Here is a 17809-nt window from a genome sequence, read left to right as displayed (position 1 = left end):
CTGTAAGTATTTCCCAAGTTCTGGCTTAAATGCACTTTACATCATTGCCATTTTTTTCAGAAGTGCACAGAGAGACTTCTTTTTGGGAGAAGAGATAATTGTAAGATCAACTTTATTTATTTTGAAATAAATGCTGGCTTCAGGCATTTGAATTATTTATACTGTAAGTAGGGTAATCAAAGAGACAAACCTTTTTTCCAAAGCACCTATTCCAAAAACAGTGTAATTATGTTTCTAGGTTTAAGGCAGAAATTGTTTAACCTCTGATCAGGATGACATTTGCTCATTGATATTGATTTTTGGAGCTTTGGAAAACTTGTAAAGGAAGTGCACATTACTTATAACTGAATGGCCTATTAAGGTAACAACAATAATGCATAAAATTTATTCAAGCATAATGATTGTTGCATATGTATTCCTTTATGCCACTTCTCTTTTTTACTACATTGAGTTGTAACACCTTTCATGACGGTATTATTTGCATCTTTTAAAGGATAGTGAAAGAACTGGGAGCAAAGTATTCAGACTTTTACCCAGAATGCCTTTTTTAATCTTGACAAAAAAAAAAATGGGCTGCCTCTTACATGTACTAAACTGAAATGTCTTGTATGTGTAATTTAATTGTATATACAGTCACAGTGTTCAGATCATTATCTTGTGAGAAAAGTTGTTGAAATAGGATAGTCAGGTAAAGAATAAGGACAAGTCTAAAGAAATACATTTACAAAGCGATAGGGGTTTCTGGTAAATCTAAGGATACAGTGGTAAATTTCTGATCAGTGTCCTATTCTACAAAATGCAGTATTGTATGTTTTTGCATTTTCTATCTATTGTGCTATATGCATCTCTTGGCTATATGAACTATTATTGAGCTTAACGGGCTTGCTGCTGCAATAGCAAGTGGAACAACAGTCTATTCTGCATGGGAGGACACATCTAGCATGGGACATTATTTCTTGAACAGAACGCCTCAACTTTTTATTCAGGGATCCATTAAAAAACTAATCTGAATTCCCTTAAGCCATTATGGGGCAGCATAGGTGTCTTGTTATGGTGTCCAAACTTTGTCAATGTATTTGCAAGAATCTCTTTGAGAAGAGGACTGACCAAAAAGTGTTTCCAGAATTTTTCCAGATGGAAGCCTTATAAAGGCCACTGACTCCTCGGCAAGAATGGGAGCAAAGACAAAAGCTCTACTGGTGAGGGAAAGCAGGACGAGAAGTGGGAGGAAGAGGATGAGGATGAGGATGAAGAGATGACCAGCATATTAAAGAGGAAAAAGGCTGGGAGGTTGGAGAGAATGTGAGGAACAGCAGATTACACATTAGATGGACTGTGTTTAGGCAGGACCAAAAAAGACAGTTTTTGTTATTATGTCCTCTTTACTGTTGTTCTTTATTTTTTATTTCTTCTTTAAATCCCTTGTATGTTTTAAGTAATACATTATCCTTCAACTCCTGTAATTGAGTAAACTGGTGTCTTCAGGAACTATGTCATACACTGCAGGGCACCCCTAATATGTCACATGATGTGCAACAGTGTAGGATGGAAGAATGAGTGTAATGACTCCTATTATATACCTCCCCATGTGTAGTGGATTCACCTATGGGTAAATTGTGGAATCACATCTTAAAGCAGTTGGTACAAAACTCAATGCCATGACAAAAATGCAATAGGTATTTAGAACTTTAGGAACATACAATATTTTTCTTTTAAAGTGTCCTATTTACTGTGTATTTTCATTTGACACTGAAGAGTGTTGTAATTCTATTTTTTTGCATTTTCAATTTTTAAGAAAATATGCTTAAGTTATGCTTATGTTTAGGTGTCATTGTTGAAATAAATGTAGTAATCCTTGTATGAAAACTTGTATTCCATGTTTTATACTCTGCAAGCTGCTTGAGTCACAGTACTCCTATATGAATGGATCTGGTCTTTTTTTTTTTTTTAAATATAACCTTGTAAGTGATAAATGAAGTCTGTCATTTTGAGAGGTATTTAGTTATAATGGTTCCCAGACTAATTTATAAAGCAAGCATAACATATTAATCTGTTGCATTACAAACTGAAGTATATTTAAATTTACATAAAATACTGTAATATGAGTAATGTGTGAGTCTGAAAACTGCATATCTGTGTATAAGACTAGTTCAAGTTATTACAACTCTGAAAATTGGGTTGCATAAATTGTGTATGCTAACTTCATTTTAGATTATATATTTGTTATTTTTTCTTCAAACGCACAAAGATGATCTACTTTTATTATACAAGGCACTTGTTATACAATTTTTCATGTACACTTAAATTTAAAGTGCCGGACTGAAATGTGACTAGGTTTCAACATGTTATTACTTTCAAAAACTGTTCATTTCTGGATTTTAGAATTTCCAAGTTATCAGCTCATTACTGTCTTTGGCACAAAATATATAAAAAATACTTTTGGTTAGTCTCTATCCATGTGCATGGAAAACATCTGTGACAAGCATCTTCAAAAAGTGTCCTAGGACATGACCTGCAAATGTACATTCCTGAAATGTCACCAAAGAAAATAAGTTTCTTCTCACCTTTCTGATTGCTGTAGCAACCACTGCAGCTGAAGAAATGATGCTGGAAGCAAAGCTGCACGCACTGGAAATGTTATGGTGTTCTGAAGTGCCTTACATAATTCCTGCATTTGTTTTACCATCTCCCAGGTGTAACCTGAAGGGAAAAAACACAAGTTTTTTATTGTTAGCTCTTTAGAGCATATACTAAGAAAACACAACTTTTTCCTGTGTTTTTTTACTCATAGCTTTCACTAGCTGACAAGTATCACTGTGTGCCTGGGTGTGCAGCACACAGTTTTTAGAGAAACAGCTAAACAGATTGTAGGAGTGTTTTCCAAGAACAATGCGAGTACAGAAATACAGGAGAAAAAAAAATAAGAAACAGACACTGGAACCATGGAAATAAAGGGGAAAGAACAATACAGTAATAGACTGTCAAAAGGAAAAAAATGAAAGCAGAGTTGGGAAAAACAGAAAACAAACCAACTACTTTCCTTTTCATTCGATATTGATTTATATAATTTAAGGGACTCAAGATGGACATAAAACAGTGATAGCACAAGGGGCTGGAACAAGAACAATTATCTCTACTGACATTTTTAGGAATTTTCTGAATTTTTTAATATGTTTAAAATAATGAAGCACTTTTTTCTCATCTTTGCCAGTGCAGTATTTGCACTTTTACAATTTGCAATTTAGTTTTTGCAATAGTCTTTTTATTCTGTTTTGCTGCTTTCTGTCACTGGACTAACACATTTTCATATTCTTTTTATTTCACAGGTTCTCCCGTTTCTTCTATAGATTTTCTCTTCAATCATAAGCTTATTTTTATGGAGTTTGTTGGTGACAGTTGCACATTGACCATAATCAGTTCGCAATATAATTTTAATAAAGGCAATACAGGCATCAATATTATTATCCTTTGATGCATTCAGACCCTGCAGGATGATGGAAAAATGTTACTAAATATTAGAAAAGTACAGACTTAACAGTCAATGAATACCTGAGAGATCACTAAACATTAAAATGTACAGGAAATTCAGACATTACAAAAGCCGTTAAGTGTGAAAACAACTTTTTTTTTTGGATATCTGAAATCTAGCACTAAAATTCAAACCTTGATTGTCCGATGATTGTTTTTTCTCAATTTCATTTCTTGTTGGATACTCTCTATCTCCCAAAAAACCTTTGTCCATTTTTATATTTGATGCATTATCCTTTTTGGTGCAATATTCTCATAGCATTTTATAACCATAAATCATAAATGGTAAGTACATACATACAGTACAGTACAGTATGATGGATACAACAAATTATAACAACCTTTTGTTAGAAACAATTACCTCTTTGTTTTAAGTTGCTTTTATGATAAATAGCAGGTGATTTGGTAAATCAGTGATGGTTGATCTTTGATCTCAAATATACTGTACACAGTGGTAAGGCAAAAAAGGAAGAGACTTAGCACTTGGTGAAACTGCACTCCATGTGAGTCCTGGAAATCTACAATGGGAAATATTGCTCTAGACATATGGAAAGAAATGTTGAATGATTAAAGCAACTGTGAATGTGAAAAAAAGTGAAAGTATGAGAAAACATACTGAAAGACATACTGTACTGAATATACTGCAAAACTACAGCTACATAAAACATTCATAGGAACAATTTAAGCCATGAAGGAAAGAATTATAATGTGAAGAGAAAAAAAACCAATTAATGCCTTAAGAACATGTAGGAATGATGTAGTAAAATGAGAAAAAGAGGGTTAAGCATTTTGTTAAAAAATTTGGAAGTTCAAAAAATTAACTAAGGACAGTATTGCAACTGACAAAGATTTGTACACACTGTATAGATTATTTGGAACATTCTACTGTATCATGCAATTTCTGCAGATTCTGTCAGCTGCACATTTATGTTGTGAATCTCCCATTCTAACCGGATTCAGGTCTGGTGACTGGGAGATTCACTGAAGAACACTGAACTCGGTGTCATGTATATGGTGCATTATCATGCTGGAAGTAAGTATTAGATAATATAAAAAAAATTACAGCCATGAAGGGATGTACATGGTCAGCAACAATACCTAAACAGGCTATGGCATTCAAGCGATGATTGGTTAGTATTACTTGTGCCAAACTATTACACCACCACCAGCTTGGACTGTAGACACAAGGTAAGGTTGGGTGATAGGAATCACGCTGTTGGCATCAAAGTCCGACTCTATTATCTGTGTGCCTCAGCAAAAATCGAGATTCAACAGACCAGGCTACATTTTTCCAATCTTCAACTGTCCAGTTTTGGTAAGCCAGCGCCCACTGCATCCTTTACCTTTATGTTCTTGGTTGATAGTTGTGGAACCCAATGTGGATGTAGCCCATACCCCTCAAAGTGTGATGCGTTGTGCATTCAAATATGCTTTCCTGCTGATCATAGTTGTACAGAGTGGTTACCCGAGTTACTGTAGCCTTTCTGCCAACTCAAATCAGTCTGGTCATTCTCCTTTGACCTTTCTCATCAACAAGACGTTTCCAACCGTAGAAGTGTTTTTTGTTTTTAACATTATTCTGAGTAAAGTCTACAGACTGAGGAGCATAACAATCACAGGAGATCAGCAGTTACATAAACATACTAACCAACCCGTCTGGCACTGTGATGGTGCGGGTCCGGCTCCATGCTCCCTCTTCTCATTTGGGAGCATCTTGAATTAGGCACCATAGACAGTCATGACTGGGATGAGCTGAACAAATGAGGACACTGCATGAAGCAAGGGGACGGTGCAAAAGAGTTAAGTGGTTTAATTAAAAACCAACCAACAAAAAGGTGTTCAAAAATGCAGTGTTCCAAAATTCAATAGTTCACTAAATAAACAATCCACAAAAAATAAGGGGGGGGGTGGGTGGAGGTTAAACCCAAAATAAATATGTTGATTAAAACCAACAGGCTGGAAACTATCCTTCTTACAATGCCAGTGACTTGATCTTTTAAATGGCGACTCATCTGCTTATCCTGTGCGGGCCTTGCAGCAGAGTGGTTGCCCTAACAGCAGACGCAGCTGACCCTCCTCAGGTCTGAGTCCCTGCCATCCCTTGGCTATGGAAAAAGGCTCCCTCTCTGGACCTTGGCTTGGGCCCCCAATGGCCAGGGTGCTCACACTGGGGCTCTCCGAGTATCGGCCTAAAACTTTTCTTTAGGGCTCACTTCCTTGCTGCCTGCTTTCTCACACTCAAGCCTGCTCTCCTCAGCTTGCGCACTCCTGCCGTCTACGGCCTTTCTTTAACATCCATTCATGTTTTCATTTTCCTTTCTCAATCCTCCTCCTCACACTCGTGCTTCCCCTTTTAAAATGAGGATGTGACACTGCTATGACGATTAGCAGCTCCCAGCACCAATTAGGGTTATGGACGATCCTACACCAGTGCACTTAATGTAGGGCCGTCTGCTCCTGTATCATGCCCGGGAACCGCTCTCGCCATACTACCATGCCCCCTCCTATCAAGATGCAAGTGCAACATTTATTTATTTAAAACGTTTCTGATCAGCCGCGGACCTCACTTTACCACCACAGGCACCAACAACCATGCCACAGTTGAAATAATTGAGATCACAATTTTCCCCTTTCTGGCATTTGATGTGAACATTACCTGAAACTCTTGACCTGTATCTGCATTATTTCATATATTGCACTGCTGTCACATATTTGTCTATTTAGGTAATTGCATGGACAGCAGATGTTCCTAATAATTTGCTCAGTGAGTGTATGTATATACACATACACAGGCACATATATTAGATTTTGTAGTTCTCTCTCAAGTTACCAGTATTGTAAAAAATTTAATCATAGACCAAATATCTTCAATTAAACAGATTGGCAAGATTTCATTTTATAAAAAGCATTGAGTATTGTTTATTTTTAGTTACTGGAAAAGATACTGAATAGACTGATATATGCACACATTAATTACATTTTAGGTAATATATAAGGATCATTTAATTATTTCTTAAACTTGCACTGAAACCCCTCTTTTGTTGTTATATTCTCTCCCTAATCAAAAATAAAATTAAGGCTCTCATGGTGGCAAAACCATAAGACAAATAAATACTAATAATACTTTTTAATTCTATAGCACCTCTCCTGTATTCAAAGTGCATCGTCAATGAAAAGGAAGTTGAAGTCGCATTTCTTTCTTTAGTTGAAAATAGTGTTCATATGCTTAGTGAGATGTACTCCAAGTCAGCCTGATTATAAAGGAAGGCGAACAAGTGACCAACCAAGAGAAAAAGTGTAAAAAGGCAATAGAACTGCTGAGATTATTCAATATACCGTATGCAAAAAAAAAAGTAACATTATTCTAATCATCATTTTGTAATCAATAATCATCAATACACACCACCATAAATTACACACTGGCATGCTACGATGTCTAGGATAGTTTTTGAATAGATTAATGATGGCTGCAGTTGCACCACGTTCTCCAGAGATTGGTCCCTCCAAATACTGTCCAAAAACCCCTGAGTGTTGGGGTATTTCAGTAGGAAAACTGACAAAATGATTGTTTGTACACTATGTAAAACACAGATATTGCTCAACCATACCACCGTTTCCATGCACAAATACCACAGCAGGACATGCTCAAGAAATGTAGCACCAAAAAAAAAAATCATGAGCACAAACAGTTCGTCAGACAGTTGTTCTTACAGCAATGAGAAACTAATTTTACCTTGATAAATTCATGCTTGTGAGTAACACTGCAATTAAAGGTACAACCACGGTATTTCTTCGGATAAAACGGATACACACATTTGGTTAATTATGCTAAATAGGTCACCAGTTGTCACCTTTATTTGTCTTGGTTGCAAGTAAGTAAAATAATGTTTCAGTATGCAGGATATCTAAATACTGTCAACTAGTCTGTTAAATGCACTTGATAATTTTTTTCTGGCAGAGCTGTATGTTCACCCTTTGCCAGATATTTACGCCATTTCTGGCAATTTGTGGATTCAAAAGAAAACTAAATATCAGTGATAAAATTCCATATAAACATATGACAGCTTCATTAAGTTATTTATTTTCTGCAGGAACTTAAAATATAAATAAACCCCCTTCAATAAATGATTAAGGTGAAACAAAAGATGTATTTTGATATCCACTACAGTTGCCACAGCTGCTGCAAACTGAAAAATAGTTTGCGGCAGAGCAAAACATTGCTCTCTGCCTGCAGGTGAACTGCCACGTGAAAGCTGCCTTTTTTGAAAACAAACGCACTTTTTACTGCAAATTAGATTGCATCAATAGTTCAGACCACACAGCTCAGTGAAATCCTGGTTCTTACATTACAATTTAAAAAAAAAAAAAAGAGCTACATTTAAAATGTTTCTGTGCTCTTTCAGCCACAATCCTCATTTCTTGGAAAAGAGAAAAGCAATGTGTAGAGTTTAATTTTTTTAAAAATACATGTTTAATGAGATTTAGTGAATTTACATACATAAATATTTAGATGATAAATTATTTAAATTGCTTATATGAAAGCTAAGACAGAAATCAGTTTTAATTTTGAGTCTTATGTAAATATAAACTTTAAATACAACTTACACACACTGGCCTTTCAAGCTATTTCAATGACTTTTTGTCTTTTGCTTTTACGTTCCATATATAAAATTATCCAATAAAAACTCAAATACAGCAAACATTCACATACCTGCTTGTATTATTTGGACAAAATTAGTTGTTGATTAATTTATAAAATAATCAACGTGTGAATCATTTTCAAAATAATCATTAATGGCAGCACTAGAAGGCAATAAAAGAACTGACAAGTTTAAAGGCACTAACAAAAACTACTGATAGGCAGAATAGATGAAAGCAAGAGACTTGAACCTGCCTTGGAGAGAGCAACAATTAATGCTTTAACATGCACTTCAATAATTTGTTATTCACATAAACCTGATTTCTAAAATGCCATGTAAACTCCTATTCCGATTAGAGGAGTCAGATTACTGGCATCTGAGAAACCTAATTAACAGAGGTAGACTTCTCTGTGAATAACTGGATTATGTGGCCAAGTAAACTCTATACCAGGTTACTGTTAAGGATTTTGTAGCCTGTGCATGTCCATTGCAGTCTGGCAGCCTGGGTATGCATTTACTTTGCACATGCTTCAGTATCCACGAGTTGCATCGTCCACAAAAATATATCAAGAGTCAAAAATGTTTGACCGATCACACTATTATTCCTTCTCCTGTCTGAAAAAATCTGCCTTAACTTTTCAGAAATCGCTACTTTTGTGTTGATGAGCTGAATGTACAATGCTAAACTCAGCAAAGAAATCTTGAAAGATTTAGCATAACACATTACAAGTAATGTATGTTACGCAGTCAGATTACTTTTCAAAGTAACATAACACAATACTTATCTTATTGACATAAAAAAAATTGTTGTTATTACTCCATAAGCACTGCATGGAAGGCAAGAAGCACATGTACTGGGTCCTTTGTAGGGCTCAGTAGCATAGCCAATCAGAAAGAGAGTTTGCTGCATGAAATCTGGTAACAGAAACCTATAAAGCATCAATTTGTCTAAACATATTTATAAAACACATGAAAATTATCATAGGTGTCATGCCTATTTTTGAAATTGCAGTGGCCGATGATAATGTTTAACTCTTTTGTGCATTTTAATAATGTCGGAGTATTTTGACAAAGGAGAACTCCAGAAGATTACTTGTGTGGATCATTAAGAAACCAAATTTCTGCCTTAATCAGGTTGTTCACTTTTACTTGATTATTCGCGTGCATGTAAACACACTAAATGGCTACGACTGACAGAATGTATAACACTTAAGGGAGAGACAACTATAACTCTGTAACTGCTGTCTGGAAGACTTAATTTATTGGTTCTTTTACTTAATCAAAATTAATTTATTTAAATTAAAATATATAGCAATTGAAATATTTTGTCTTGAGTATATTTGTCAGTTTATAATATTTCACTTTGACACAAGTACACAAAAATCCCTCATGATTAAAAAAAAAAAAGCTTAAAACTATTTTCATGGATAATTTTTCAAATTACATGGATTTGCTTTTTAAGTTTGTAACTGCAATCAAATAAAAGGTCTCAATATAATACCTTAATGTCCTGAGGCCTCATGTATATACGGTGCATACACACAAAAATGTTGCGTAACCCCTTTCCACGCTCAAATTGCGATGTATAAAACCTAAACTTAGCGTAAAGCCACACACATTTCCACAGTAGCTCATACCCTGGTGTGGCAAGTTCTCCGCTGTGTTTTGCAGACTGGTGGCACCCACTGTCAAAGCAGTGCTACTGTTCCTGTGCGGTTTCCTTTTTTTCCTTAGATCCACCTCCCTCACGTGGCTTTATAAATACACTGAAATTAACAACATATTGTTTATTAGTTTAATGCATCTGATTGTAATTTACCTGTAACAATACAATGGTCCACAGAATGGTCAAACTATTCTAAATACAATAGCTGCTTTAGCGTTGTTACTGCACCTTATTCTGCTTCTTTCAGCTGCTCCTGTTAGGGGTTGCCACAGCAGATCATCTTTTTCCATATTACTCTCACTGCACCAATCGGAGTATTTATATCACTGCATCTGAGTGGGGAATCACAGATCTACAGCAGCTGATTGGAAAGATAATTATCGGTATACAGCATCAAGCACACGCTGCCTCATCCATGTTGTCTATTGAACTGCTCTCATACGGCAAACGCTTCAGAGCCTTTCCTCGCGGTTCAGAAACAGTTTCATCCCCAGAACTATAAACACACTCAATCAGTCCATCAAGTGCCCTTTCTAGAACTGTTTGCACTTATAAGTACAATTACTTCACTGTAAACTTGTGATACAGTTATAATATCGCACAACCTGAGACACTTTATAAAACGCGTATTTACATATGATGACGATATCATTTTTAAGATCAAATGCAGCAAAATATGTTTATTATATTATACAGATAAAAATTTAACTTCATTTAAATAATCTATATTGTTAATAAATAAACATGTGAGGACACACTGTCACAGTGCTAGTGAGGAGCTGGGGCTCCGTTCACGGATTGTTCCTGCCTCACACTGTATTCGTGCTGGGACTGGCACGACACTGGATGGACTGAATAATTTAACATGTACTACAAAGATATTTCAATGTTCCTTAAAAGTTTTGAAGAATCAGCATTCTACGCTTATAGATAGCTTACTGTCTATTACAGAGTTGATTGTGTGGCGATTTGGGTACTTGGAGAAAGAAAAGTAAGGACAGGAATTGGGGGTTAGTACGTTTGAAAGATACATTACTCCTGAAATAAATTATTTAATCGAAGGTCGTGCATAGAGCTGCAAGCATCCTGCGTGAGGCATCAACAATCACTGCACCACCGTTTAATAACATGCTTTAACTCCTATCATCATGAAAATGATATCAAGTATACATCTCAGTATTTTAATTATTCAGATAGCTGTAATATTACAAATGTAATGGATACTGTGTCATGTCGGAGGAAGAGAAAGCAGGTTTAAGAAGCACATAGTGATTCACACACATAGAGCACATAGAAGATCAAATACAAAACAAAGCATTAAACGTGCAACTTTAGTTAGGATGGGATTTGAGAAACTAGTAAATTAAACGATTTTAAGATGAAGTTTATAATGTTCTACTTTAATGACATAATAAACTACATGATTAAAGTGGAAATTTAGAGATTAAAGTTGACATCACGTGCTTTTTTACCCACTGTGTGTTTTTTTTCTCTGTACCCTATTAAGCTTTGATATAACACTCAGACAATGGGCTACGACTCGCCTTTTCACGATGACTTTGATATGTGACAATTTCTTTTTTATTTCAGGCACGGAGCGATTTTGTGAACTTGAGCTTTCGAGTTTCTCAGACACTCTATGTTACTCTATCAACTTCCTTTTGTTGTTTATACCACTGTTTAAACCAACAAATAGTATGTTTTTCCTTGGTATTCACTGAAATTCTTCTATTTCCCCCCGTGCTTTTGCCATTGCCTTTTCACAGAATGCTGAGCTTAAGGGCTATTTATATGGATTTGCACATTCAAGAGGCATAATTCTGGGAGGAGACGGAGCGGGACAACAGGCGCATGCACGTGCATTACTTTTCACACTGACCTGGATTTATGTAGCGGAAGAACTTGGAAGTTGTCGTTCACACAGATTTATGCATCTGGATTTTTTTGTGAGTAAGCATATTTCCACTTTTGTGTCTATGCCGTTATAGTGTGAATTCTATGCAGGCGCTATGCATGAGGCCCCAGGATATCTACCAGATTACTTCTAAACAGCTGGCATATTTTACAAAAAACATCCGCTTGCATATCTTCTTGAAGGCACACAACTTCTGAAATAGCAATTAAAACCAATTTAACATTTTATGCCTTGCACCCTCATGGTTTGTTTTTATTTCTTTTTTATTTTATATCCAATATTTAATGACTACAAATGTATGTGTGGCTGAACAGTCTTTGGTGTGTTAGCTATGATCACAGATTTTTGCATATAGAAAAAGTTGACTTCCAGGTGTTTTGTTCTAACAGGATGCCCCTTTAACTAGTATGTTTCCTCATCCTTCCCAGCTTTGAACACTGGGCATCACATAAACTATAGACAAATCACTGCTGTCCCACTTTGTTTTGTGGAGGGCTGATTGGGTTTGCTACAGATGTGTACATCCTTTTCTGTTACAAGTCTCAGATGTACCCAGTGTTTGCCTGCCGCCACGGCTGAACTTCTGCAGATGTTGACAACTGTGCTACCTTGGAGCTGGCTTACAGCAATCTAGAAGTATGATTACTTATATTCAACAAGCATGAAGTAAACTACTATACTGGAATGTTAAAGAGAAGAATATAAGAACTCATGCAAGAACTGTGGAGTAAATCAGGTTGAAAAATGTTGATATAGTTATTACATTTTAAGAATTTGAGATTTTTTTTTATTGAAAACACCATAATTCAAAAGAAGTAAGCCATTTCATATACTTGAACACACACCTCGGATTAAATAATTTATTCATCATGATTAGGCAAATGTGTTGAAAAGTTTTAATCAAATTATGTTTTCCTGTTTTAAAAAGTACAAGCATGCATTCAAAAACAAATGGTTCAGTTTGTGACCAAAAGTGTATTCATTTATGCAATTCTTCTCAGGAATGACCTACCATAATTATCCTGATCCCTGCTAAAGGAAGTCGTCCACCCAAGAGACAATACAGCACCTGGAATGAAAGAATCCACCATTTCAAGGAATCTTTGTGCATCTACCACATTGCTAGTTGTTCCACCAGGTCCAGGAAGTATATCTGCATTTAACCAAACCGGGCGATTGAGATATTCCTTCTTCAACTCCAGTAGTTTAATTGAAGGCCCCACAGCTTCTAAGCTGTAAATACAAAATGGTATACTTGAGAAAAGCTTTTTCTTCTTACAATAGGGGCAACAAAGTTACCTTAAAGTGTTTAAAATTGAAGGTTGGAAATAAGCTCTTTGTGGATTTTTTGTTCATTATCGTTTATGGGGTTGTTTAATTTTTTTAATCTAGTTTGTTTCATCAACATAACAAAAATAGAAAAATGTGTACTGTAGCATGCTGCATTCATTCTTACTTTTAACATATTACATTTGCACTGCAATCTTGAGTAGAAATCAAATTTCAGGTTACTAGATTATGGGTTGGTTCATTACTCACAGGATAATGATTAAAATGTTTGAAAACATAATTTCTAATAAGTAGATCAAATTAATACCTTTGACCAAAGTACTTGGGTGTAATGTCATCTAATATGAAGCAATATATGCTGATTACGCAACTAAAGACTGCTGCTGTGATGTTCATTAATCAGCTTTTAGACAGGTAATATTGAAACCATATTGGCTGGAAGACTGAAATGCAAAGCGAGTGTGTCATTAGACAGCATAGCTGAAGCAAGTCTGTTTGGAATGAATTCAACTTTCCCTTTAGGAAAAAAAAAAATTACATTTTAGAGGAGATCTGGACAGGACATACAGGTCTGAATTAATCCTGGTCATGACTTCTACTGTAGTTGTAGCTTCAGGAAGCAAAGGACAAATGTGTTAAATGACTATTATGTCAGAAAACCTATAACCTATAGATGTTCGACAATAGTGACGAAAGCCTTTAATTTAAAGAAAAAGGTTACTTAATGTAATTTTGAATGAAGGGCTTTACGATGTGATGTAGAGGTACTGAAAGGTCAAGAAAGCAGAAACTCCAGTGGTAGACAAAACACAAGTAATTCTGGGGATATTTTAATGCCTAGTAAAAACATATTAAATTAAAATGTTCACTTTTGAACCAATCAGATACTTTAATATCCTTTTCATGTTTAAATACAACAAATAAAAACAAATAATCTCACCTTTTAAAATCCAGCTTTATACCCTTGTCTGATTTCAGAACCTCATTCAGCCAGTCATAAAATGTGATGTCACTCTCATTCTGTGGAGGGTGAGCCATAATTGGCTGATTTGACTTGATATCTTGAAGAATATCTGCTTCAATCATGTGAGCAGAACCTAAAGTAGATCATAATATACAGTGAATGGCAAACAAAATGTAAGTACAAATCACTGAAAAGAAACTATAAATGTGAAAAACGCCAAAGAAAAAAAGGGGAAGAACTGAACTTTTCCTATAATCTCTATTAAATACTGCTGCTGTCAAACAATATTTCTTAAGACATTTAAAAAAAACACTACAAAATATAAAGTGTAAATGTATACCGTAAAAACAACTAGCTACAAATGGTAACAATCGGCATATATAAAGGTTTCTACTGTGTAATTTCTCAATGGATCCAACATTAGGGGGTCTGCAAAATATTGCACTTAATTTGTAACTCTTCATTTCAGTTGATTTTGGTATTTATGCTTCTTGTTTCAATTAAGTACTACTTAGTTTGTAACTTAAATTGAAAGATGAACAGAGACAGTTTTTAAGTTCATTAAGATAAGTCAAAACAAACTTTGTCATCTCAACACGAAATTGCGAAGCTCAGGGTCCACAGTGTAACAACATGAAGTGCAAATAAAAAAATAAAAAAATAAAATTAGAATTAAAGGCACGGGACAGGATGTTGCCGATCACTCGATGCTAAATCTAATAGCGGGGACGAGGCGGAGCGGAGTTCACAAGCAAAGAGTATGGGGAGGTTGGCTTTCGAGAGGGGGGTGTACATGGTAATAGCGGGGGCGGAGCAGCTTAATACAGTAGTAAGGAGTATGGAGAGGTGGGCATGTGAGAGGGGGCAGTACATGCTAATAGTGGGAGCAGAGTGGCAGTTCTCAAGCAAAGAGGATGTGGAGGTTGGCGGGCAAGAGGAGGACTGATAAAATAAAAAAAAAAACTCTAGCGGAACCAGCCTGTCAGGTACGGAAGCGTATTAGGGCCACAGTGAAGGAAAAAAAAAAGAGAAAGTCAGTTTAAGAAGCATGTAGCAATTAACATGGGTCGGGGAACACTTAACACAAAGCATTTAATGTGCTACACAACTTATGACGGGGTTTGAGAAAATCTAGTAAATTAAATATTAATTTTAAGATGAAGTTTAGTTTATGATGTTCTACTTTAATGACAAACTAAGAGAATAAAGTCAACATGTCGACTTTATTCTCGAAATTTCTACTTTATTCTCGCCTTTTATCTTGAGATTATAGTGGAAATGTCAACTTTATTCTCAACATAAGCATCGAGAATAAAGTGGAAATGTTGACTTTATTCTCAACATAAGTGTTGAAATTAAAGTGGAAATGCCGAGAATGCGTACCTGCCGTAGTGCAAGTGTGCATTGAACATCCAACAGGCTCCCACTTCCCCACTTAAAAGTCTTATTCATAGGTACTTTTGATTTTTTTCAAACGTTTTACCAACATGAGCAAAAAAAGTGTTCAGAAAACAACACTGCTCAGTTATTTCAGAAAACAGACGTCACAAACTAATGAAGGTGCAGTGTGAACTCCTGATGTGGCAATTTTAGACAAAGACATTGCAGAGGCTGATCCATCAGGGGAAATCTCTTCAGCACACACTCTGCCAATTGATAAATTTAAGCATCGCTTATCTGGCATAAACAAACAATGGTTTAAAGATTTTAAACGGCTAATGGTCAAAGAAAATGGTATGTAGTGCTCATTGTGCCTGAAATATTCAAACCCCCCCCCCCCAAGGAGGGGTTACCTTGGGTAAATGTGCCATGCACAAGTATTCGAAAAGAAAGCTTGCTGGACGATAAAAAAATAAAACGCACATTGAGTCTTCTGCTGACCTTTTAGGAAAGCGTGTACTAGAGCAAACTGGAATCGGTCAGATTGAAAGATCTGTATCTGTGTTAAATAACTTACAGAGAGATACCTTTGTGGGAGCTTTAAGATCAATGTATTGGTTGGCAAAAAAATAAGTTGCCACATACAATGTTGTTTGAAAAGGTGTTGGAACACTGTAAAGAAATGGGTTGATCCATTTTACATCTCAATGTTGGTAAAAATACACATTACACTTCTGAAAGAATAATGCAAGAGCTGCTCGATGTGTTAGCATCAGAAATAAAATCGAACATACTGAAAAATATACACACAGACATCTCAGATGTAAAACAAATAATTATTTACATTAAATATGTTTGCCAGGTCACTAAAGAGGTCAGAAGTAGTTTTGTATCAACCCACAATATGATTGATGGCAAAGCGGAGACTAAAACCAACACACTGAGTGAGACTATGGGCAATCTAGGCTTCAAACTGTTAATCTGGTTGGATTAGGGTCAAATGGAGCAGCAGTTATGATTGGGAAACAGAAAGGTGTGGCAAAACTGCTTAAAGATAAAACATCTGGACTCTTTGTCAACTGCCACTGTGTAAACCACCGATTGGCCCTTGCAAGTACCCAAGCAGCAGCTGCTGTACCTTATTTAACAAAACTGAATGTCATCTTAAGGCAGCTGTTCTCTTTCTTCCAAAATTCTTCAGTTAGGATGGTTGGTTTAATGGAAATTCAAAATATTCTGAACACTATTTGGCTGTCTCATGACTTTGCAGCCCAGTCACTAAGACAGTGTATGATGAATGATCTCCTTGGAGGGCCCAGATCCTGGAGTCTTTGATTATGGGAAAGCTGCACACAACTGGGCCTCTAGGACGAAAAGAATAAATATTTAACTGAAGACAACTTCCGCATATGCAAGTTGGCTTTGAAGAATATTTTTTCATTTTTCTTCATTAGTTTTCCCATACTTTTTTGTCATTGTTTTCACTTTTCTTCCTGACAGCAACAATACTTGTGCCTCTTGGTTTATGTCATAACAATTGTTATTTAAAATTTTTGTTAGGGTTGCAGGATCCTGAATTGGATACTTCTTAAATTTAATAAAAATATTCTGGCACAAGTGTCAATCCTTAAAAAAGGAAATCATACTGAGCATTGGAAAATAATAATAATTAACTAATAAAAATAGTCCCTGTGGCCCTGTAGTTAGGATATAGCGAGTTGGATAATGGATGGATGATAAAAATAGTGCACATTTAATTTTCCCCACCACCAAATTTCCTCGTTCTGCCCCACCCAGCTACTTTTTCATGCCACCCAGGTGGAAAAAATTTCTGGGGAGAACACTGTACTGTCAGGGATATGTGATTAGCACTTGGCTTCTGTTAAGATTGTGTACCCCCTTCAAATGGTAACCATCGGAATACAAAAGCCTGACAGGAGTAGCAGTTACTGGCTTTTGCTAGGGCATTCTGAAGTGTAGCTCTTTCATGGGAAGCAATTTGAAGACAGATTGACACATAATCCCTGCAGGGACACCTCATGATCAGAATGGCTTCTAGCACCTGGTAAGGTATTGAAGTTGAGGTACAGTAGCTAGCCTTGGCCAGTGTTGAGATATTCTTACTTTGAGTTTGAGCTTATCTGTGCTGAGTAAATATTGAATAGTTAGGTTTTGCAGGTCATATGCGTGAATTAAGGCTAACAGTTTAGGCATTTCCGTTATTAACTTATCCACCATTATAAAAAGAAACTTAGAGGTTAAATTGCCTTTCCAGGAGACTTTCACACCACAAAACACCAAGAAGCATCATTAAATCCATTAGAACAAAATTAAAATATGGCACCACTACAAACTTGAAAACAGAAGGCTGCCCACCAGAACTCACAGACTGGGCAAAGAGGACATAAGAGATGCAAGAAAGACAC

The 17809-nt window shown here is 35.9% G+C and overlaps 1 protein-coding gene across 9 annotated transcripts in view; it reads right to left on the bottom strand.

Moving 5' to 3' along the window:
• The window catches only part of fam151b (family with sequence similarity 151 member B), a 56186-nt gene that overhangs the window by 31007 nt on the left and 7370 nt on the right, over positions 1 to 17809 (bottom strand). For 6 of the 9 annotated variants that reach the window (XR_005634377.1, XR_005634378.1, XM_039759255.1 and 3 more), the window contains exons 3-5: positions 13980 to 14136; positions 12762 to 12982; positions 2565 to 2700 (exon numbers count right to left, since the gene is read on the bottom strand). Coding sequence is in view for 5 of the 9 variants with exons in the window: in XM_039759251.1 (XP_039615185.1) it covers positions 2565 to 2700; positions 12762 to 12982; positions 13980 to 14136 (514 nt within the window). In the remaining 4 variants the exon portion in view is untranslated. Of the gene's footprint in view, positions 1 to 2560; positions 2701 to 3889; positions 5298 to 12761; positions 12983 to 13979; positions 14137 to 17809 lie in introns of those variants that run through there. The other 3 variants (XR_005634380.1, XR_005634379.1, XM_039759254.1) reach the window with 3 other exon arrangements.

This window comes from Polypterus senegalus, chromosome 7 (assembly GCF_016835505.1).
Source record: "Polypterus senegalus isolate Bchr_013 chromosome 7, ASM1683550v1, whole genome shotgun sequence".
NCBI lineage: Eukaryota > Metazoa > Chordata > Cladistia > Polypteriformes > Polypteridae > Polypterus > Polypterus senegalus.
The sequence above is the reverse complement of the archived record's forward strand: the minus strand, read 5'-3'. Positions and strand labels throughout refer to the sequence as shown.